This window comes from Curcuma longa, chromosome 11 (genome assembly GCF_044706935.1).
Source record: "Curcuma longa cultivar G26 ecotype Majalengka, Jawa Barat chromosome 11, ITB_CL_G26_1.1, whole genome shotgun sequence".
Taxonomy (NCBI): domain Eukaryota; kingdom Viridiplantae; phylum Streptophyta; class Magnoliopsida; order Zingiberales; family Zingiberaceae; genus Curcuma; species Curcuma longa.
The window spans coordinates 12,342,026-12,366,745 of record NC_133871.1 but is presented as its reverse complement, the minus strand read 5'-3'; the positions used below and the strand labels follow the sequence as shown (position 1 = coordinate 12,366,745).

Sequence of the window (24,720 nt, the reverse complement as noted above, 5' to 3'; positions counted from 1 at the left end):
CAAGATCAGAAAACAGACTGGATAGAAGAATATCAGACTTCGAGCTGGAGCATCCGACGAAACACGTACTCATCAGTAGGTGTAGCAAGCTGATTGGGCTTTGAGTTAGAATAGTCCAATCGCGTTCGTCCCTAGATTTTTGCACCCACACCAATCACCATTTCAGGCTTGGCGGTATTCATGAGGCAACGCGATTGTATGGTAATTAACCTGCAAAACTTCACGTCCAGTTGTGTACCTGTAGTCTTCCTTTTTCAAGAGTGCCAAAAGAGACAAGATTTTTGTTCAAGTCTATAATACGTTGGGAGTGCATGATATGCATCGTTCATAATATTCATTGTTGTATAAAAGGCGATCTTCACCAAATCTAAGGTGAAGGAATCTTTGCCATGCATAATTTTATACTTGAGAAGAATAGCGAGCTCTGATTGATACGGATAAAGCCATTAATTAATTAGGTGCTAGTTTATTCTCATACAAGAAACCAATATTCAGCGTTTATAATTAGGACCGTGTTTATAATTGAAGAGGTCTTCTCATGGATTTTGATTCTAAACATTAGGACGGTCAGAGTATGAAGAAGAAATTAATTTTCTCGTCTTCGGAGTATAATTGAGTTGGTTACGATAGGATAGACTTGTTGAAGTAGACAAGGATTGAATCTCGATGAAACTGAGACAATATCCTTCTTCTGTCGTGGTTAATTGTAACTTCTCGATTTATCTCCTTATAATTAGTTATGAGACCGACTGTATGAGACCGTTGAAATGACGGATTCAATCTTTTTGTTGAAGAAGGAATTAATTTTCTCTCCTTTTTTGAAGAAATTAAGACAAACAACTTCAACCTTACCATTACAAATGTATATCGGCCTCAGTTGAAATTGTCAAGATGTTGGTGTCAACCTGTGCAGCATCAATAGAGCACGTTAATGACAAGGAAAAGAAGTTACAAGAGGGAGGAGTTGAAAAAGTGACCTAGCATAATGTAGGGAGTTGAATATAATACAGTAGAGGTCACTAAACTTAAAGGCTTGAAAGATAAGCTTGATATTTTATTAAAGAATAAAGCTGCAGCAGCCTGCGCAGGACTGGATACGGAGGTCAAAGGTGAAATGGGCAGGATAAGGAGATGAGAGCCACCTCTTATTTCCATAAGATAGCCACTAGTATAAACTTTAGATTTGAAATGAATCAGTTGGAGATTGACAACATCCTAATATCCGATCTAGCACAAATCTTTCAAAGGAATTTTGGGCATAAAATAGGATACTCCTGTGAGGTTAGCATCCAAACTTTGATCTCAGAGAATCCAGATTTGACACCGAATATAATAGAAGTTGTTCCAGTCGGATGCGTGGACTGTCAAACCATCAATTCATAAGTGATCTGACACATGTGATGCTCTGCTTTCGTCGATAAAAGGACCTGAATACAAACTTACAAAGGAAATTAGATTGGCGTCGAAAAATCCGGACAGATCACTAGCAATGGACGCTTAATTTAGGGTTTGTTAAAAAAAGAGTGATTTTTTTTTACGAAAGAAGAAGAATTCCTGAATTTCAGAGAGGCCTATACATACCTTTGTGAGAGTTTATATACTTATCTAGAAAGCATCTCCACGTCGACCCGAGAGTGGATCGTCTAGAGGATTCGAGGAGATCGGATCTGACGACTGCTGTCATTATGCGTAGACAGGGAACATTTGAGGGACCAGATTTGATAACCTCATAACCGTTCTCTTTTTATTAAACTGTTAATGACAATCACTTAATATTCTTATTTCCTTTTGACGTTATGTGCAGATATGAGAGGACGGGTGACTGAGTGATCGAGAGGCCGAGTGAGAGCGACCGAGAGACCCAGTGGCTGAGAGAATGTAAAGATACGTCTTAGGGTAAGGTACATTCTCGGTTGACCATTAACTTTTGATCCGACATCTCAATCTATCTTTTAACTATAAGCACCACGTATGAGCAATCGAAATCTGCCGCATCAAAAGTAGAGGTAGCTATTAAGTCAAATGGCAAATTAAAATCGCATGGACTGGATCACTGGATGGCTTAAACTTAAAGAGTGAACGTGCTTGCTATGCTTAACCAATTCTATGAGGGACAGCTAGATACCAGCAGATGAAACTATATACACCTACATAGCCATGATACCCAGAAAAGCAAGTGCCTCCCATCCAAATGACTTCAGGATAATAATATCTTTAGAGAATGTCTCAATTACACTCTAATATAATTTGCTTTCCACAAGACTAAAGGGAGGATGTGGAGGTTAATCAGTATGTTCCAATTTGCTTTTCAGAAAAATAAAGGAACTAAAGATTAATGTTTCATGTGCGCATCTGAAATCTTCAACTTGTGCCTTGCGGATAAGCAATTATGAAAATTGATTTTGAAAAAGCCTTTGACAAGTTTGAATAGGACAACTTCTCATGCTCAAACTTCACGGGATTCCACCATGGTTGAAATGGACAAAGGCTTTAACCACAATGGACAAAACTTCTATCATGACAAATGGGCAACTGTGGCCTTAGTTTAAAAATAGGAGAGGACTCGAGCAAGGAAACGCCCGTCTCATCTCTATTATTCATCATTTCATTGATATGCTACAAAGAATGATAAACAGACGCATCTACTAGTCTACCAAGTTAGTGTATTTCTACTACCTATCCGAGTGATCAAGGAAATAGGTTTTTTTTCAGAATTTTTTTGGCACAAGTATCAGAACAACAACTCTAAAGCAGCACATTTGATTGCCTGGGCAGATGGGAATCACAGATTTTGGAATACACAATCTAGCGCTAGCATGGCCCAAGATCTTTCATCAGAAAATAACAATTTAGCACATTTGGAACTCTATTTGATTATAGTTTTTTGTTAATGCCTTTAGCTAGATCAGATTTACTCTTGGCTAAAACTGTTAGTTATAAAAGTAAGCTTCTTTTTCAAAAGATCTGCAATGGAATACTATAAGGTTACAGGATCGAAAACTACTTGAGTGCGATGGATCATTCGAGCTTAGTGGGTAGGTCATGCTCAATTATGCCATTTTCAAAATTGATATAATTAGTTGAGTAAGTAGTCCACTTAGATTAAGATATCAGACGAAAGTGGAGCAGTGACTAGAGGAGCAAGGGTGATGAGGAATTGAGTATCATCATTATTGCAAGAGGAAACATCATATCACCCTCTGCGAGTGAAACTATAGCTATTGCGTTGTGTGTTAGGTTATATCATTGTGTGATTTTGATTTCTTTCTTATATTTGGCATCTAGTTAACAGTTGCATTGTTTAAGTGACATAATTAGCTTAATTCGATTAAAACTACAAGACGCAACTATTTTTAATAGTTCAAATATCTTATAAATGGTCAGACAGTTATTCGTCTTACATGCGAAAACATCAGCCATATGCCCATTTACTTTACATGTTCAAATATCTTAACCAAGAAGCAGAGCGCAGAGCAAACATCATCACCAGCTGAAGCTAATGGATTCAAAATGCAGGTTGTCTGCAAGACCGGAAGAGCAAATGGTTGCTACTTCATGGCGCATACCGCGAGGACCGCTTGTCATGACCCCAACATTCGATCCATCGTACTCCAATAGAATCTCTGCAATTTTGGTTTCAAGTTAGAAAGAAGAGTTCATTCAAGTATCAGAATTATAAGGAGAGCAATAAAAACACACACTTTTGAGTGGTGGTCTTCCTCCAAAATGAACTTTAGCGGTCTTCACAAGGGACTCCTGCGGAAGGCTCTCCAACTCTCTATCTGCATGATAGAACCAGGAACTCGGAGAAATCGTTGGTGTCGGCATATCAACATTTTGAATCTGTTTCGCTTCCTTAGAGTTCCCTTTCTTGTTCCTAACAACCGCCATGCTCGCTGTGGCCATTATGCAAATACACATGAAGAGCAAATTTAAAGCCGACTTTGCAGCGTAAGGGTAGATTGCATTCGTGTTCTGGTCAATTGGGTATATGCAGAAACGTTGGAGAATAGCAATGAGCAGGAGGAATGCCACAAATGAGGACGCCACTATCGCAGCCAACCAGAGCCAGCCGTTGGGACCAAGAAGTGGAGCAAGGGGAGTGTCGGATTGGAGGGGCTTGAACGAAATAGTCCGGATGATGTTTTGCGCGTCGTCGGAAGGTGATTTCGATTTCTCTCTAGTTACGAAGGCTTCGATTTTAAGGTCCAAGCGAGAAAACGAAGCATTCCCAGATATGGGGAGGAGGAGATCGAGCATGGTGAGATCGGCTGAGGTCTTGAATGCACATATGAGGAGGACGACAGGGGTTGGTCTGTTGAGAGTGGCTCTTTGGTGTACCAGTTCACGAATAATTGAGATAAAGGGTGTGATTCCACTGCCACCACTCACTAGAACTATGGAATCATACCTGCGTTTCATACTGTAAGATTCAGCATATTTTAAGAGTTAAAAGAACAGAGAGATCGTAACACGTAAAGAGACCTCAGGAAGTTCTTCGACAGAGGACCGTAGGGTCCTTCGACTTTAACATGGAGACAATCGTGAACAAGGGGCTTAGCAAGTGTCCTGTAGAGATTTTGTGTCCAGGTTCCTTCTTTCTTGATGATCACAGACAGTCTCTCGGGTTCCAAGTTGCTGCTGGAGGTCACCGTGAACGGGTGCCACTGGAGTGAGGAAACGCTTGGGACGTTGATGAAAACGGTGCTCAGTGGCTCAAAAGTAAGTTCTGAAAATTAGCATCAAGTTGAATTGAAACAATGAATTACTTGGGTGTAGCATCAATATAAGAAACACAATAACTAACTTGGGGATTTGGCGAAGTTTAGCTCGATCGCCTCGGATGGCAAAAGGCGAGCTGAGACTAGCCTTGCTCTGTTTCTTGATTGCAGGAATCGCAAGTAACGATCGACCATGAAAAGGTAAACGCCAGGAAGGATTAAACAGAAGTGAGAGATGCCGACGTGCATCAGGTAGAAGAAGAGGAAGACCATGTAGAGCTGATGCGTGTAGAAGAAGAGCTCGAACATCTTGCGCCTTATCCGCGGAACCGTTGTCGCCCACATAATTACTCCGGCGAGCAGAGCTACTTCTCCAGCCACATTGGCGACATCGGCGTTGGCCCATTTCAGCATCTGCGATTGATGGAATCGAGGATCTAACAAGAGAGTCTTTATCCGTGCAAGACTAGTTGCTAGTATTGTTAATACCTCATCCATTTGGTTGGTGACCACCCAGTAAATTATGTAACAAACGCCATGCGTCGAGAAGACAGCCATGGTGATATGTCCCAGCCAAACGTGGTATCTGATGCTGGATTCAGAAGTGAGCCCGAGGAGCAGCAAGATCGACGATCCACGAGTGACAGGGAAGAAGAGGAAGGCGCAACAAAGGTCCCCAACCAACGCCAAGCGGTGAGCCGCAGCGTCCAGCTTCGTTTTCCATCTGCATGCATGATGAACAAATATAAATGGTGATATTTTTCATGCAGTTATATAACTTATTACTCTTACAATTCCTGTCCATCGTCGGAAGGTTGTAGTTTGGAGAAGTTTGTACTCAGGTACTTGGAGTAGAACCAGATGAGGAGCACCAAAAACATCAAGCAGAAGGTTAACTCTATGCCAGAAACGATTCCCAGCGGCCAATTCACAAGCACAGGCCTCTTCCATGCCACCGTATCACCAATTGATCTGGAAATCCATGTTAGAATCCTTTGCATTAATGTCAGTAACTCGATCCGTTAATTAATTTTACAGCATATACCTCCGACAATTGCCAATTCTCTTCACGAGATGTAGATAAATACAACCGATCACTGCAATGAACAGGATCGGAAATGTGTAGATCAAAATGCTGGTACCTGCACAGAATCGAGAGGAGCAAACTAAGAAAAAGACGAAAAAAAAATATGAAAGGTTTAATAGATCAAACACCTTGCCGTCCAAAGTATGTGGAGTTAGTCTGTGCCCGGAGCTTCGGCGACCAGTTTTTTGTGTACGTACGGGTGGGCATCACAATCCATATCATGAGCCAGCCGAGGAACACAGCAGTAGCAAGCAGCTGCATTGCCTTGAACAAGGCCATCTTCATCTTCAATTCTTCTACTTGGTTATCAAACTTTGATGGGTTAATGTCATCGATATACAACCACCAGACCGCGGTGCGATGCCGGTTTTATATGTTGGGAACGGTGAGGAACCAGAAAACAAAGAGAGGGATGCCGTCCCCCATTCATCTGCCTGCGTCGCCACGCGTAGGTCAACTCTATTCGTAGCAGTTGACTTCTCCATTAGCTAACATTCTGAGGCAGTAATTGCAGTGGCACACAATTAGTGATACATCACATCCCTTCACATTTTTCATTCCTTTGGCTACTCTATTTCATTCGATTCCCTTCCGACGTTCCTTTCCCTGCTGGCAGCTGATGGGGATCAAGTGGGGAGCCGGCCAGGACTCATGATAACGATGGCGAGGTCATCTGTTGCGGAGACGATAGCGTCTGTGAGGGCGATGTGGCGGTCGATGGCTGGGAGTGTGTGGATCCAGCTCGAACGGGCTTGTGCTAGGCATCCCCGTGCACGTGTGGGACGCGAGCAGTAGTGGCTACAGTGGCACGAGGAAGACGGCTCGCCACGCGCAACAGAGAACTAAATGGAATACTTCGTGTCTCAATGCTCAAACACACCGCCTCCTTGTAATAATGCAAATCATAATCAACGGTAGCATTTGTGATGGAGCATTGTTTCTCTCTATAAAGTTCACAACATAAGAAGGGGAGTGAAGACAACCTTTGCACTCACATATAAGCCTTGTCCTCTCTTCCTTGGCATCCTATGACAACATCTCAAGGGGGATTTGATGAGCAAGAAGACTGTGTTGAAAACTAATGTCATCCTTAGATCATATCAATTTACAAAAACATGCATTCGTAATGCTATGAAAATTAACATTCTGACTTGGCCGCAAGCATATCCAGAGTTAACTTTATAGTGCAGCTAATAGACATTCGGAAGCAATCATCATCGTAATTAAGTATTTGAAAAAGTTGAATATACAATGGACTTTAAATCCAAACGCCAACTAACTTCAATTTTATAGGTTTGATTGTGCATTTTTTATTATATGCTATGTTGATAACTTTAGCTTTGCATTGTAGACTAATAATTTTTCGCCAAGCAAGGATGAGAAAATACAAGTTGAAGGTGGGTCATCAATCATGAATGACACATATTGAATAGGCAACGTGTGATTTATAACAGCACTAAATGATGCTACGTTGTAATCAATGTATTCAAAATTGAAATATTTTTGTAATTTATGATAAAAACAAATGATGTTAAAAAAAATTGTGATCTTATGTGTATGATTATTTGTTTTTGTTCTCATTATCTTGTTTTGAAGACTTGTTTTCTTGTTATAAACTCTGATGAATTTAATTTCAAAGATTGATTGTGGATAGTTGTTAGTGCGTTCTTAGATGAATTTAGCTTCTACAAAATGTCATTATCAAAAGGTTGATTTTACTTTTTTGAGAGTGATAGTGTTGTTAAAATAATATTTCAATGAATAAAACAAACAAAAAGGACTCCTTAACACCCACTATATTTCAAATGAACATCTTCTGATCACGATCGACTATATAAAAGCTATCAACCAACTGTTACACATTGTCGCAGTTGGTTGCTAGCTTCTACAAAGTGTCATTATCAAAAGTTAATTTTGCTTCTTTGAGAGTAATAGCATTGTTAAAATAATATTTAAATAAACAAACCAAACAAAGAAAATTTCTTGACATCTACTACATTTCAAATGAACATCTTTTGATCATAATTGACCGTGTAGAAGCTAATAACTAACCGTTAAACATTATAGCAGTTGGTTGCTAGCTTCTACAAAGTGTCCTTATCAAAAGTTGATTTTTCTTATTAGAGAGTGAAAATCTAATTAAAATAATATTTTAATGAGCAAAACAATTGAAGGAGACTCCATCACACACATTACATTTCAAATAAATATTATTTTGAACGTGATCGATTGGGTAGAATTTAGCAACTTGTGATGTGATGATGGCTATGTGGCGATGATAGATGATGAATTGATGATAGAATCTACTTTATTTCCTTCATTTGATCAAGAATCAAGACTCAATTGTATATTTGTTTTGTTAATTGTTATACTATATTTGACTTTAGATCTGTTTTTTTTTATAATTTTGGTATATATATTTTCTTTCGTAATTTGTTCAATTTTGATGAGTATTGTGGGGTCTTGAGATTTTTTAATTTGCTCCCCTTAGTAATAATGTGTCATATATATTTTATTTTTGATATCTTTTTATTGATTAATTAATTAATTTGTTGGTGTATATTATTTTTTTTCTCCTCCTATGTTTAATTCATAAAATGATATGTAATCAAAATTATTTCTTTACTTAATTGACTTAGGATGTGAAAGACTAAAAAGAAATCATATAAAGTTGAGTACTCATATCTTTAAAAAATCATTAAAAAAACTTAATCATAAATTTTAAATATAATTTATAGCTACAATGTATTCTAATTTATTTAGTTGCTTTTTATCGTAAATTAAGTATATATATCATTCATTCATATATTTGTATTTATGTGTAATATATTCGTATTTTTCAACTTAGATTTAAAGTATTTGAGTTAATTATTTTATAAAAAAATTTAATAATTTATGTGTTTAACATATTTTTTGAAGGTTTTTTTTTTTCAAAATTTGCTTCAAATTAAAATAAATATATTACAACTTGCTAATAATGGAATGTGTTCTTGTTTGAGATCACCTTCTAGATGAATCGTCGGATATCTGACTTATAGGTCGTCGATCAAAGGGATACCCATGGCTAGTGAAGGAGAGGGACGTCAAACTCAGGTGTGTCGCCCAGCCCTAACTTGCAATAGAAAAAAGGGTAAGAACGGAGGTCATGAGTGCTCTAGCTCAACCGCTCCAATGCTCAAGTCAAGCTCTCGCCCAGAGATAGAGAAGTACAGGAATGTAGAGAAGGATGCGTTAGTGTGTAATACATGTGTACCTGTACCCATGAGAGGCGGGGTCATTATATAGACTTACGAGATAAAGACGTCATATCTTAATTAAAGAGAATATCTCATCAGTGAAGATTTTATCAGATGAGATGTACCTATCACTCGTAAGGAGAATGTAGTGAAGGGTCCTATCATTCATGCTTGATACAGCATCAGGCTATGTCATCATAAATCACAGTGTATTAATGGGGCAGATGAGTTACCCCAAATATCATATCATAACACGTGTCCTTCTGACGACGGTCTAACAGACTGAATGATGGAGTGTTAGGAGTCGGACTCGGAGGGACCGAGCTGATTAAACACTGAGCAAGACACGGGGCGAGTGGAGCTTAGGTGGTAGGTCGAGGTTGCCCGAGACTGGGAACTAAGGCACGGTCCGAAATGGAGCTCGAGACTAAATGGAGGCTTAGTTGGGAGATTCGGACTCGGAGCTGGGTGTTAAACTCCAGCGGAATAGTCAGGTATTGCATTTCTAGTCGAGCGAGTTGGAGAGTTGGAGTCGATCTGTTTGTCGAGTTGGGTGCTGGATCCCAAGCTATACCAATTGCCGAGTCAGAGCTCGACCACTTGACTGGGATAGGGAGTTCAAGCATAGAGTTCAGTTGCGGAACTAGGACGTGGGCACCAACTAGTCCGTCCTAGTGTCCAATCTTATGTCCAACGTGTTATCTTCAATCGGGTCAGATCCTTACTTTCTTGACAAGGCAGATTAATCCATACGAGGATGAGTACATAAATCTCAAATATAAATTATAGAATCCCATACAAAGACGTTAAACACTAAAATCATAAAATGTATCAAATTTATAAATTTATGACTTTACCATTAGCATTAATTATTTGAGAGACAACTCAATTTAATCTCGCCGAACTCGAGAGGGTATCATTTAATGGCACTGTAACAGATCGGTGGTAAATATCGACGAAAGTGTAATAGACAACTACTACGGCTAGCAGTACTATAACGGTGTGAGTGAGTAAAAATGATTTTTAAGACTGAGGTTGCACTGCAAAGCACACTGTCTATTGAATTTTTCACGTAATGATGCAAAGACTTAGATGAATTTAGAGAGCTATAATTAACCAGAGAAACGAGATGAAATGGCCGTAAAAGGAATGCTTTTGATTTTTGTCATAGTTAGTAGATCTACACTACGTACCAAATCAATTGCATCTAAAATGGCAGCATCGATCAGTTCCGAAGAATAAAAAAAAATATTGCAATCGAAGACAGAAACAGCTGGCAATGCCGCAACCCGAAGAGGAGGAGTACATGTACAAGCTCCCGGCCATCACTGCAAAGCTGCTCTCGCTGCCGCTGCGACTTGTGCTTCCTTTCCTGTTCGATCACTCTCATCCGGTCCACTCCCTCAAGTCAATCGAGCATCTTTTCTCTTCCCTAAGCTGACAACCATGTCATCAGCAGGCGTTCACGTAGCTAAAGATCCGGTGCGCCGCCGTCGCAATCTCATCCGCTGTCCGCAATTGGCACTCCTCCTCCATCTGTTATACGTATATAGCCAAAATGTCACCGACTTAATTTGCTAACTTCAAGCAGATTAATTAGCTGCCAATTAACCTTGAGGTTGAGCGAGTAGAGGACGGAGCAGGGGTTGAGCGAAGAAGTGATGTTGAGGTGGAGCACAGAGAGGTGCAGTTCCTCCATGGCCGCGATGGCGTTCACTAGTTGACCTTGCCGCCGCCGCCCGGCTACCTTGAGGTTCACGTGCCCATGGACCAGCGTCGCCTCCACGTCCACCCCTATGCCGCCCTCCTTCTCGCCGTCAGAGTAGTCCCTGTATTGCGGCGACACGAAGAAGCCGTCGTGGAACGCGTCCGCGACTGCGCAGGCGACAACGTCGTCGTCATTGGGTGCCCGCTGCCGCTTCTGTGCTTGGAGGGAGAGGAGGTGCTGCTCTAGCTCCTTGACGAACTCAATCGCACCGCCGATGATGGACGCTTGGTCGCCCTTCGAGGTCATTAAAAGCAAACAATTAATGAGAAATACAAAAAAAAAAATGGATTTCAGAAGGTGCATGTATCTCATTGGCATACGCGTTGGACGTAGGAGGGTGGCATGAGGGAGCGGAGAGTGGCGAGGTAGTCATTCATAAGGCGGCGGCGGTTGCGCTCCACGCCAATGTGGGTAATCCGCTGGCTCTCCGCCTCCACCGCGCTCTTCGAAGCCGCCGCCGATCGTGGCCTCTTCCGCTTCCTCCGCTCGCTCGATCCCGCCGCGAGTGCCACCGCGGCGGGGGTCCGCTTGTGGTGGACGCCGCCTCCGCTGACGACGACGACACCACTTGCTGGACGCGCGTCCGACTCGGAGGCGTGAGTGATGCAGCTCTCGAGTTGCTCCGCTGCGCGGGAGGACTCAACGTTCGCCTCTCGCAGGTAGGTTAGGTTCTGTAGTCGTCGCAGAAGCTGGAAGTTGGTTTCTTGTGAGAAGAAACTTGGGCGCTCTGCTTCAGTGGTCTCCTCTGCGCCCGCTTGCATGAGAAGTTGCAGGAAAGGTGTTTGATGAGAGAACAGGCTCTCATATCTCATCTCAAATAAGCCAGGCTCCAAGCACTCTGAGCCCAACACTTCCCTCACCAACTGTTATGTTTCAAAGAATCAAATTATTAAAAATTAAGCAGTGCCCATTGCTTGCATTGATGGAATGACCAAAAATAGGAGTCGATGTAGAGCTTTCATCGATCGACGAGGTGGTGTTCTACCAGATAGACTAAGAAAGAGACAGGAAAATAAAGAAGGAAATTAAAGGAAGGTACCATAGCCGGGTGGAGTGTGAAACTTACATGTGGGTCATTAATGGGTCCTCGGAGCTGCTCCATGGAAAGAAGCCGATGAGGAAGCAGAGCCTGCAGCAATAGTAAGTACCTCGCCAACTACCTATCCTCTTCACAATCGAAACAAGCTTAATTCTTCTGCTCGTTGATTCCCCTCTTCACTTATGCTCAATTAATGCATGGTGGCCAAGCATGATAAATCTCCTAGCTCACAAATGATTAATGCCTGAAAAGAGGAGGTGAAGAAGCGTAGACAAAGAAGTACAGTGGTGACAATGCACACAAGCTCCAGTTAATTGAGAGCGAACTATGGGATGGATGGAGTAGGAGTACGTAGCTAGGAAGTGGTAGAGGAAGGAGTGGGATAAGGGGAAGGAATTGAAGTGAGGGTGAGGGAGGAAGGAGAAAGGATGAGGTTTACAGTTTACTGCTACATATTTGGGGATTGAGGGCAGTCTGTCTGTGGGAGCTGGGTGCCCATGCATGGCATCAGATTTGTACGGCTGCGTAGACAGAAACACAGACGTGGGGCCGCTCGCATCTTCTTTCTCTTTCTGTGTCAGACTCTGTGTCTGTGCTTCTTCTCTCTCTCTCTCTCCTCATCGCCTTAGCTTCAGCCCTTGACCGCGGTTCGACTTCGATGGCAGAGGCAGGCAGAAATAGGAGCGGCCAGTGATTAAAACGTCTGCTAAATCAACTGGATTTCAAAAGTCCGGACTTCATCAGACTAAAATTCATGCAATCTTTTAACCTTTGATGCAGTCCCTGGGGCAATGATGCAACGATGCAACGGTAAGACGTTCGGGTTATAATTCAGGGGTCCACAGTTCGATCCCCAGCTACGACGTATTTATAGAAATTTCTTTCAAATGGGGAACGCAATCAAAGGATACTGGGCATCTGGATTGGCCGCCGTATGCGTTTCCCGATTTACCCTGGTGGTCGGTGGGAAACTTCCGTGGGACCGGACCGGCCACCACCGGACCGGCCACCCCCAGAGATGTGGCTACTGGGATTATCATTTTTTTTTTTAACCTTTGATGCATAAATAAAAAGATATTCGATTGCATTTAACAATTTGTAAAGAGTGCTCTAGATTTTATTATTTTCATTGGCCTCTCATATTTTATTTTCCTTAAAGTCGTTCGATTCCAAAAAGAAAAAGACAAAGAAAACCTAAAGTTGTCGCCCCATTAAGAGGGCCAAGAAATGGGCCATTCTTTAAATTTCCCATACATGACTCAACCAATAACTATTATGTATGCAAAGCCCATACCACGAGTAAAATAAGGCAAGTCGGCCCATTTATCACAAAATCAAATCATTAAACACTTTAACAAAAACACATTTTCAGATTTATTAATCATAAAATAAAAACACTTTTAATTCTTCTTGTTCCTTTTTCTTTTATATTTTAAAAAACTTTGTAAATATATAAATATAATGGACAAATTGTTCGTGAGTTGGAAATTGTAAATCTCAACTTTACTTCACTACATATATATATTTACCTTAATTTCTAACTCAGTTCTTTAGGACCACATGTATTATTGCCCTCGGTTCCATGTCTGCTTCACTTGAGTTTTTTTTTCTTGTAATTAATTATATATTGTTTTATTTGATGACTAAGATTTGTCCATATCTCGTATTGTCTAATTAAATGATGATCACAAAGGTTGATGAAGTATTTAATTTCCCCTTCTTGCTTACGAATGTGAAGCACCCGCAATAGCATTGCCAAGCGTCTGATCGACCTTTATGCTCTTGCTAGAAGTGTCGGTGCGCAGAGGGTCATTTTTTGAGGAATCCAACTTAAACTTGGGTTGCTACATCCAATTTTTTGGTTAACAATGTGTTCATAGGCCGTTACATCCAGAATAAAGTAATTAAAGTTAATTGTTCATTTCAATCATCTTCAAAGGTAGGTTAAGGGTGGCTTTTTGGGTCCCTTCACTTAGTCCATTCTCCTAATTCGTTGCCTTTTGTGGTCATACTTAATTATCAGTGACTTTATCATGTTAATTAACTAAGGCCATCTCGTTTTCGATGTAATTACAAGAAGAAAAAACAAAGATGACTTGCATTAGTTGGCCTTTTTTATGCAATTAGTTGGCGAATCGTTTTCCTTGATGGCTAATATATATACATCTATTAGCTTGGCACCACTCCACTCAAGCTTCTACTTGACCTTTTTAACTAGTGAGTGCTATCACGAATCTATTCTTTCAAGACTTTATCTACAAGAAATTACTTTAAAATCTTTTTTTTGTTCTCTTGTTGTTCTATTTGTCCATCCCGACTCGGTGTGACGCAATTTGGGCTTATGGACTATACAAAGTAACACATTTTGTTTTTCTCTTCTATTTTTTTTTTGTTTCCTTTGCGTCGAGTTTTTCATATTGCATCACGATCGATGACTAGCCGAGCCAAATCTATTAGGTACTTATAACTTCATCATCAAACGAATTGTATGCAAAATTTTATAAGAAAATTAAGGTACCATTTGTTAGTTGATAATGCATGTGTTATAACAACTTTAAGATTGATGTGTTTGTTTGTGGCTACTTAACTCCTAATTTTTAATGTGATTGCACCTCATGATCCTAGATCTAGCACTAAATTAATGGTCCCAACAAATATCAAATTTGCACTCTTTTGTCAAATTTAAATTAAAACATTATTATTACTTGATGTTTATTTATAGATGGTAACCGCTAGCTTAATTATATTGTGCCCATGAAAGCTAACTATGGGCTCAAAGTGAGCTAGGATAAAGCACAATACAGGCATCAACTATGTCAATGTGATTGTCGTCGGTCGATCGTGCTTTGCTCAACACACACTACTTAACATGTGACAATATAATCTAGCTGTATTAAATCATACCTTTTATAATGATCGATCGGATGTCTTTGTTGCATCTTCTTAATCAAATTGGTAATTGCACAAATTAATATATATAAATACATGAGTTGAATTAATTTCTGTGAAATCTAAAGATAAAGAGAAAACAAGGACAAACTTTTTGAATAATATTCTTATGGTCACGCATATATATCAATATGTTTCGATTAGTTTTCTACGCACAAACCCTAAAAACTAATTAGTAGATAATAAGGGTCTATGGGGTGGGTTTGGGCTTGCAAAATTAAATGGTTGCAACAGTACTGAATTGTTACGAGAAAACAAAATTTACTCATTTCTTTAAAAAATTATTAATAAATCAAAAATTGAGAGAGATAATTAAGATTTTCATTTATTCTCTTCTTCTTTGTATGTGTATGAGTATCAAGTCCTTCTCCTATCGTGATCAATTGTAAGTTTTTGATTTACATTTTTATATATAGTCATAGGATCGATCGTGTAAGACCGTTAAAGTGACAGATTCTATTTTTATTTTATTGAAGTGTATGTGTATCGAGCAATTTGAGATGTGAAATTAAACCTCTCCAACATTACACGTTACACCACGCGCGTCATTAATTGTTGAATTATCAGTGCTGGAAAGCATACAAGAGTTAATAGATCTATATCTGCATGCTCCCTTTCAAGGCTTCTTAATTGATTAATTATAAGCATGCTCCTCAATTGGACAAATTCGAAAAAGACGTTTGTACATCATAATATTGGAATAATTTGGTGACCTTAAACATAGTTGTTGCTTAATTTGATATTTATTGTGACAACAGGCTAGGTTAGATTAGGTATATCCAACTGCACCAAACTTTCTTAAAGTATATATATATAAGATCGCGGTACTGTGGATCAGCAAAATAAGACGGTGAAGATGATGAATATTGAATGTCTTGCAGAGATGGAAGACATCAAAGATATCTATAATATTCAGACGAAAATTAAAATGGGTGTCGAGGGAATTCGGCGTGGTCACTTAAGTTAAAATAGGAGTTATGAAAGGTGAAAATAACGAAATAATGGAGAAAGAAGAAGAAAAAGGAAGAAAACTTCTATGATCACCTCCCCTTTGTGTGTTTTCTCCAGAGTTTATATAATAGTCTAAAAAAACATCTTCACATCTATAATCATAGGAAATCAAATCCGACAACCGTTATTTCTCCATTTATTGCATGCCACGTATATGTAGGAAAGCATCTAAGAGATCAAATCTAATACTCCTATGACTTTTCTATACTCACTTATGGTGTTATGCTCAGGAATATTTATAATAACCGTCAGTAGACCCTCTGTAAGATGACTAGGTTATGAAGGAATCATCAAGTCTACATCTTTCGGAACTAAGGTAGTTGAGCCAATGAAGGAGTTGAAAAGATTGTGTCCTCTAGAGTCAAAGTGACTAAATCGATGAAGCAGTTGAGGAGATCATATCCTCTGGAATCGGAATGACCGAGTCGATGAAGAAATTGAGAAGACTATGTCCTCTGGAGTTGGGATGATCAAATCAATAAAGGAGAAGAGGAGGTTGTGTTCTCTAGAGTTGAGGTGACCGAGTCAATGAAGGAGTCAAGGAGATTGTGTCATTTGAAATCAGGATGCCTGAGTTGATAAAGGAGTTGAGGAGGTTATGTCCTCTAAAATGGATAGTAACTACATCAGCGAATAGAGAAGTTAAAGTTTCTTGAATCAAGCTATAACGAGGTCGAGATTGACTTTTTGACTTATATTGAATCTTGACTTTTGATCTACATCTAGTTTAACTATTGACTTAATTCTGTCACGTATGATTCTCAGTATCAATATTAAAGAAGCAATTTAAAAAATATATATTAAAGAGTGTCCTTTCTTTTTAAAAATTCATATAAAAGACTTGTATCAATTATCTAAATAATCTAAGTCCATTAGATCAAAATAAATTTGTACAAAAATTTTAATCAAAATTGTTATATAATAATTTTGTAATAAATATTTATTTATTTTAAAAAATAAGTAGACTTTAATAGTTTATATACACTAGTGTGTCTATATATTTAGATTTAAAATATAACTTTAAAATGCTCATATAATAAATTCCATCAAAGTTATTATATATGAAATATATAATTATTTTGGTCAAAATTATTATGCCTCTATTTTTAATTGAAATTATTATAATTTTATTTAAATTACCTTTATTTACTATAAAAGAATTGACTTCTAAATATATTGAATTTTGTTTTATTTTTTTAAAAAATATTTATGATTTTAATAAAATAATTATCAATTTTAAAAGTTTATATTTTATAATATTATTACATTTAATTTTGATTGTATTTTCATCAATATTATTGCATAAGTATATCTAAACGTGCGCATTAGATCAAAATAATAATAAATTAAATCTAGGAAGGTACCATTTTAATTTATTTTTTTAATTATTTAAAAAAAAAAGGTCCCATTAATTTTGATTTTGATTTCATCGATCACCGACACTCCTCTAATTCGGCGTGGCACGTGAAATTGATGTGGGCAGGTAGGTTGATGGATTACGTATAGGGACAGATGTCGGCTGTCTCGTGTCGTCCTTTGGAGGATTGCACGTGATGGATAAATTTTAAAATTTAAAAATAATATACGTTTGAACATGAAATTATATACATTTTAGATAAAAAAATTTAAAATGAGAGCTCTTTTTTGCATGATTTTTGCCAAAAACAAAATACTTGCGGTCCCTCACTGTTTGGAGCTTGGTTCTTTATTTTGTCAGATGAAATGTCACTGCCCTGCTGGTCCTACGATCGAGATGGAGATGGAGATGGCGACGCTCGCCATATTTTATCACAAGAAAACCGTGGCTTTTCAACAATTCGTAGGGTCGAGGTAACTCTAGTCCAGGGTAGAGCTGTAATATGGAATCAGTCATGGAAAGGTGGTCCAGTCGATTAATCTAATTAGCTCAACCCAGTTGATCTAATTAGTTCGATTCGATCGAGTGAGCTAGTTAGTATAAGTGAGTACATATATCAGGTCAATTTATTTTATTAGTCACAATTAGCGTGATCAACCAATTAACTTCAGTAAAAGTGAAATCTGTGATCCCAGTAGTCTTATACAATCATTTCCATGATCATTTATGAAAAGGTAAATTGAGAAGTTGTAATTGATCACGACGAAAGAGGACATTACTTCGGTTTTATCGAGATTCTCAGACTCTTCAATCCATGGTTCAGTCAATTAACGATCTAAGTTAGGATTGTGCAATCCGAATATATTATTTGGTTCAAATGGACTACACGTACTAGTTTAAATAATATAATCTAATTGATGAGTTAATTATATATAGTCAAGTAGGGTTGGTCGTACTGATTGATTCGATCTGATCAAGCCAATTAATCAATCCAATTGGATTGAGCCAGTCAATCGAATCAGTTGATCAGTGAAGCCAAACCAAATTATTTAGTTAGATTAGATCGTCTGGTTCAGCCAGTTGATCGAGTGAGATGAAACCAATTGAACTCATCTCATCCGTATCTAGTATTGAATATTTCAATTTATTGGTATTATCTTTGTCATGAATAATTTTTTAAAATTGTTTTTGCAGGGCCGGAGATTAGTCCAGCTAGATTTACGCATGCGATAATATTTCCATTGGTGCGCTCCAAGTTAAAGAATTATTGCATCCAACTCTGCAGCCGCCGATCGAACCGTTGGAACTGATCAGGGGTGCTGGGGTCCTCTAGCTGCCAACCACCCAAGCGAGTTGGGCACAAGATGAACGTGGACGGGGACGCTTCCCACCACCTACGCCACTCGCTGGCGTCGGGGTGTCAAGACAAAGACAGTCGATGCATATGGCTGTAAATTAATTAAATATTTATGAGCAAATTTACTGTTAGATTTAATAACATCTTATTTATATTTCTTCATTACCTACAAAATTAATTAAATAAATTAATTTAAATAATTTATTAAATAAATAAATATTTATTAATATTCATAAATAATATTCGTGAATAATATTAAAAAATAATGTTCGTGAATCATATTCGTCAATAAAATTTTTATCAATATATTAAATAAATAAATAAATAAAATTTGTATTATCAAGTTTAATAATCAAACAAATAAATTTAAATATAAAAATTTTAAATAATCAAATAAGTTTGAAATGAAAATTCGATAATATCCAAATAAATTAAATTCAAGTTAAGTTTGGACCAAACTCAAGTTCATAAATAAGAATCAAATCAATCTTCAATAATCATTTTAACAGTTTAATTCATTTTAGACTCGACTTGATTTGACTCGATTATTTTATTAAAAAATTTTGAATACCATAAAACTCAACTCAATTTGACTCATTTACAACCGTATTCATGGATGTGTAGGAGCTAGGTTTGATGCAATGCCTTCTAACATTTGGTTGAAAAAATATTTTCTTTTCTATTTATATTATTTTATTAATAATGTGAAAATCAAACATCGCAAATATTTTCAAACTTTAATAATATTCAACGGATAGACCCAAAGATGCTTTTTTATTTTTAAGTTTCATGATAAATCAATTAGTGTATCTATTTGTAGATGGTTAAATCAAAGATGATATCATATAGTAAGAGTATACATACTTCTAAACTGTGAGAAGATTGATTCTATATAAAGTGAGTTAACTTCTATTTTGAAGTATTTAATCATTTATATTTATTTGTTATACCATATGTCTTAAAATTGCATTCTTTGATAGTTTGTACGAACAACAACTACAACGACAAAATCCATCAATATGTGCAAGTAAGTTATAGAAAAAGTTAGAGATGAATTTTACATTCTGATTTGAAATCTATATAAGTTAGAGACTAAATTATTTTTTCAAGTGTATTATTAGCGATCGATAATCAATTTTAAAGTGTATTATTAGTGATTGATAATTGTAAGTAATTTGAATATTATTAATGCTATATAATATAATATCTTTTTATACTAATTTTCTTGATATTGTTGTAGAAAAAATATATTTGGGAGTCAGGATACAAGGCACAATTTAAAAAAATATGAAATAATTACTGTGTAAAATTATACAAAGACTTGTTATACAAGTGGATAAGGAAGAGAACAAGGTCATCCCCATGTAACATATGAGATTTGGGCTGCATGGAATATTACTTGGGCTATAGAAAAATGACAGTAAAATTCATCGACTACTCGAAACAATATAAATACTGAGCTTGCTAGCTGGCCCAAGCATGGGATTCACAAAGCACATGACTAATCACGATTTAATTGTAGAGTATACAATACACTTGGTGAGTTACAATAAAGTTATATAAGAATTTTTTAATTATTAATGAACTTATGTTAATTTATAAAAAATTTATGTATGTAGACAAATATATACTTTATAGAGATCTCCTACTTGTCGAGAGGTATTTCGCAACACACACAAAAAAAGATAATACTTTTGCATGTCTATGCTTGATCAAAGGTCATATACGTAAATATATAAATCATACTCGATCAAAGGCCATAGACGTAAGTACATCTAAACTGTATTTCTCCTCACATTTAACAATGATTAGCTATATTAATTGTATATTAGCTAATAATAATATTTTTTATATATGACGAAATAACTGATCGAGTTACACACGTGTCTTAGCATGCTATAGAGGGATCGGAGAGTTATAGACTTCATCACACGATATTATAGATGATCTATATTATGAGGTTATCAGTGGAAGGAAAAGAACTCTTTTTGTGACCTTAGCTCTCAGACAAAAGTTGTATATGATCATGCGATGACTCTTAGGTTCAAGGTCGTTCAGTTCTTTATCTTCTCGAGTGGAAGGCTTAATAAAAGAAAATAAAAAATTGAGAGAACGGATCATGACATTAGAATAGTCTCGTGCTAGTGAACATCAATCGATAAGAAGATCGGGTCAAAACCTTAATTAGTAGAGCGGCAAATGTAAAAATTCATAGATTGATGGAGTCCAAATTTTCTAACGTCGCATGATTTTAATTTATAAGAGACTCAAGATCTGAACACTACTGAAGTAGCTTTTTTGGTTTATTACTCATAAAGTATATAAATTAGTTATGTTAATTTTAATACTATATGCATTTCTAATTATATATTATATTTTTCAGGAACAATATAGATAAAGGTATATTCTATCAAGATATCCAAACTATCATTAAAATATATATATATATTTTTTAAATATGTGAAACTTATGTTTATCAGTTTGTGTATTTTTCTAGTAAATATTTTTGTCCTTGTGTATTTTTATTTTAACTTTAGATTCATATATAAGCAGGATTTTTTTCATATATGAGTAATTTTGCACGTTTTTTAATAACCTATTAGATCCTACTTGCTATAGCTAGGATTGGATGACATGATAAATGTGCCAAGTTTTGATTTAGGATGCTTTAATTTGGGTTGATGTGTTGATTTTGAGTAGGATGTGATGTATTTTTTTTATAGATCTTATTTTACAAATAATGCATGATGCTTTAAATAAATGATGAATGTGTAATATAGGATGTTGTTGAACCATGTGTCACATGTATGTGTTTTTTAATGTATCGTGAATGCATAATTTGTGAATTATTTGTGAACGATATATGATGATTTGTGAATTATTTATGGATGTTTTTACCCTGTTTGTAGATGTTTTTTGAATTGTTGGTGAATGTACAGTGAGTAATTTGTCATCATGATAATTTGTAAATATTGAATGTGTAATGAATGATTCTAAATGTTGCATCTTATTCTGAACATGATTTAAATCCTGAAATTAAGAGGTTGCTGTCCAAATTTTATCCTAAATTAGGATGGAAATTGAGTTTTCGTCGCTAATAGTAGTGCTAATGTCGATTGACGACTAAAATTATTATGACTGAATAATTTGATTGTTAAGTCCAATTAACAATTAATTTTTGATCATTAATTATGATTTATTTTGTAGTGGTTGGTGATGGAGCTGGATGTCCTTTTCTGAAAAAAAAAATTGAGTATTCCAAATAACTAAGGGCGCTCTTTCGGCCAGTAAATGATACACTGTTGCACCTCGGGGGGAAATCTGCATGTCCAATCTGTTTGGTTGTGCGTTACATCATATTCCCTCTACTCGTCCTATTCCAAAGCATACGATTCACTCTGCATCATCACCTCAGAATTTTAGAGCCATGTCGATCGATCAATATATTACTGCAGTGTTTGTTTGTTTGTTTGTATTTAACTGAAGAATAATTAATTTACTTTTCTAAGCCGAGAAGACAGTGATTCAGTCTAGTTGCAAGCTGCCACTGCAACTTGGACAACAAGGAACACAATAAGTGTTACTATATATGAAGAGGTAACTGCAGGAAGCCCTCCAAATCACGCAAGCCGAGCTAGAGATAGAGAGAAGAAATCAGCAATGGCGCTTGCAAGAGGAACCATGCTAGTGGTCTTCGCCATGGCCTTTTTGTGGGTTAGTGGCGTGCAGAGAGCAGACGCCCAGCTCAGGATCGGGTACTACTCCCATAGTTGCCCTCAAGCTGAAGCCATCGTGAAGGAGGAGATCGAGAAAGCCCTCAAGGATGACGAAGGAGTCGGCGCTGACCTTCTCAGAATGCATTTCCATGATTGCTTCGTCAGAGTAATTAACTAATTATCGTACATCTTCTTCTTCCTCTTCCTCTTTTTTAAATGCGAGTGTATGATGTGAAGATATGAGCAATCTGCAGGGCTGCGATGGTTCAATTTTCTTGGATTCCACCAACACGAGCAAAGCCGAAAAGGACGCGACGATCAACCTCACACTCGAGGGATTCGAAATTATCGACGCTGTTAAGGAGAAACTGGAAGCCGCCTGCAAGGGAGTCGTCTCCTGTGCCGACCTCCTCGCATTTGCTGCCAGAGACGCCGTTGTTCATGTAATTATGCTTCTCTACTCTGTTCTTAGTTAATTAATTACTTCCCTTGCGCTGCTTCATCTGAATCGAAAGCAGCTTGGTGAAAACAGTATGGAGGAATCCACTACAAAGTGCCATCGGGGAGGAGAGATGGCCGGATCTCCATTGATTCAGACGCCGACGTCCTCCCCTCGCCGGACTCCAAGCTCGCCAAGCTCACCGACTTGTTCATCTCCAAAGGCTTGAGCCAGACCGACATGGTCATCCTCTCCGGAGCCCACACGGTGGGCATTGCGCACTGCGACGCCTTCTCCGATCGGTTGGATTCCCACGACCCGACGCTAGAAGCCAAGTACGCGAGGGCGTTGCGGAAGCAGTGCCCGGCGCAGAGCAACAACACGGAGACGACGGTGCCGATGGACCCGAAGACGCCGCATAAATTCGACAACCGCTACTACCGCCTCGTGCTCGAGAACCGCGGCCTCTTCACCTCTGACCACACGCTGATCTCCACGCAGGGCACCACCACCCTGGTCAAGCGCCTCGGGGGAAACTATAAGCGTTTCCAGCGCAAGTTCGCGCAGTCCATCGTCAAGATGGGCGCCATCGGCGTCCTCACCGGCTACGACGGCGAGGTTCGTAGCAACTGCAGAGTCGTCAACTGAACGAACAGTACAATTACCATTGCGGAGGCGGTCTGCTGTGATTGATTCTACGTGTACACCTATTTGTTCTCTTAGTGCTACGTGAATTACGATTCGTGCATTGTTTCATCTCTCTTTTTTTCCGTCTGGTTTTGGTTGGTCTTGATAGAAACCACTAAATCTGTATCTGTCGCTGCTGAATAATAGCCTCGAACATGTGGTTTTTCTTTTTCTTTTTCTTTTCTCCTTAAATTAATGGATAAATAAAAGCATAAGCAAGAACATGCACCGACGAGTTCAATGATTGGGGTGCTGAATTGGGAATTGGTGACGGGTGATTTGAATGATTGACATTGGCGAAATGATCGAGTAGACAATGCAATTAAGAGGAAAGCTGTCGGCCCTCAACCTCCCTCCCCTCACGTGAATTGATTCCACGTCCAATCAGCTTCGAATACATCCTGTTTAGGTTTCATTTTTAACCCGTACGTCTAACCTTAGTTAATTGTTGGGATTCACTGCCAGAGCTAGAAATGATTTTTGTTAATGGTGTTTGAAACAGTCTTTCGATGTGCAATCTGACACGCTATTCTGGACTGAACAACTAAATATAATTGACATTCCAATTACTTGTCACGTCAATGGGTCATCAGTGGTCGGGCATAAATATAATTGACATTCCAATTACTTGTCACGTCAATGGGCCATGACTGGTCGGGCATGCCTCAGACTCTGCGCAGTCTAGCCCAACCGACCTTTGGTTTTCATTCAGGTCGGTCCTAATTTTGAAAAATATATATAAATATAAATTTGAGAAATTTTTTCATTATTTATTTCAGGAGGAATAAGGACTGCACGGGGATAAAGTAACTCTGTGCTTTATCTTTTGGGTTAGATATGCCGTTGCAGCAGCAGCTTTTTCTTTAGGTGCCTTTAAATGCCATCCTTTAGTTTCTCTCATTTGACTTGCAAAACTTGTTGTGTCGCAAAGGTGTTTGTTGAATGAATAGGCAAAATTCCAAAGGCACTCCTGGTTTATATTTTATGCTTAAATCATCGATCGCAATGCAATAGCAATTGACTCTGAACATTTGTGACTGTTACTTAAATCATCACAATGTCATGGTAGATGCCCTTGAAAATCTTATGGTGACTAAAACTATATGCTCTCGCAATCCCTCCCAAATACAAATATCCAATATAATTCTTCGTGCCGTGAAACTACTAATTGTTGCAACTAATTATTTGTGGCCCTATTTGTAATAAAACCTCTATTTCTTGGAAGGCTTATTGGATTTGAGTTAGACTATAAAAATGTCTCTAGTGTTAATTGTGATAGGGGACCATTAATTAAAGATTTTCATAAAACATGTGTTTTCTCTTCAAAATAGTGTTTTATGCCCTGAATGGCGC

The 24,720-nt window shown here is 37.9% G+C and overlaps 3 protein-coding genes across 3 annotated transcripts; 1 reads left to right on the top strand and 2 right to left on the bottom strand.

Annotated features, from left to right (window-relative positions):
• Positions 1–3,343: 3,343 nt before the first annotated feature.
• On the bottom strand, positions 3,344–6,130 carry LOC141839289 (ferric reduction oxidase 2-like). The gene is made up of 8 exons (XM_074727004.1): positions 5,937–6,130; positions 5,767–5,863; positions 5,514–5,693; positions 5,211–5,445; positions 4,808–5,135; positions 4,486–4,729; positions 3,702–4,411; positions 3,344–3,623 (listed from the first exon to the last, which is right to left on the bottom strand). The coding sequence occupies exons 1-8, from the start codon at positions 6,091–6,093 to the stop codon at positions 3,484–3,486; spliced, it is 2,091 nt and encodes a 696-aa protein (XP_074583105.1). The 5' UTR covers positions 6,094–6,130; the 3' UTR covers positions 3,344–3,483.
• A 4,065-nt stretch (positions 6,131–10,195) lies between these two features.
• LOC141839290 (transcription factor bHLH57-like) lies at positions 10,196–11,914 on the bottom strand. The gene is made up of 4 exons (XM_074727005.1): positions 11,879–11,914; positions 11,133–11,675; positions 10,657–11,046; positions 10,196–10,580 (listed from the first exon to the last, which is right to left on the bottom strand). The coding sequence occupies exons 1-4, from the start codon at positions 11,912–11,914 to the stop codon at positions 10,497–10,499; spliced, it is 1,053 nt and encodes a 350-aa protein (XP_074583106.1). The 3' UTR covers positions 10,196–10,496.
• Positions 11,915–22,135: 10,221 nt separating this feature from the next.
• LOC141839691 (peroxidase 5-like) lies at positions 22,136–23,422 on the top strand. Its single transcript, XM_074727498.1, has 3 exons — positions 22,136–22,407; positions 22,496–22,684; positions 22,774–23,422. The coding sequence occupies exons 1-3, from the start codon at positions 22,186–22,188 to the stop codon at positions 23,326–23,328; spliced, it is 966 nt and encodes a 321-aa protein (XP_074583599.1). The 5' UTR covers positions 22,136–22,185; the 3' UTR covers positions 23,329–23,422.
• The last annotated feature ends 1,298 nt before the right edge of the window (positions 23,423–24,720 follow it).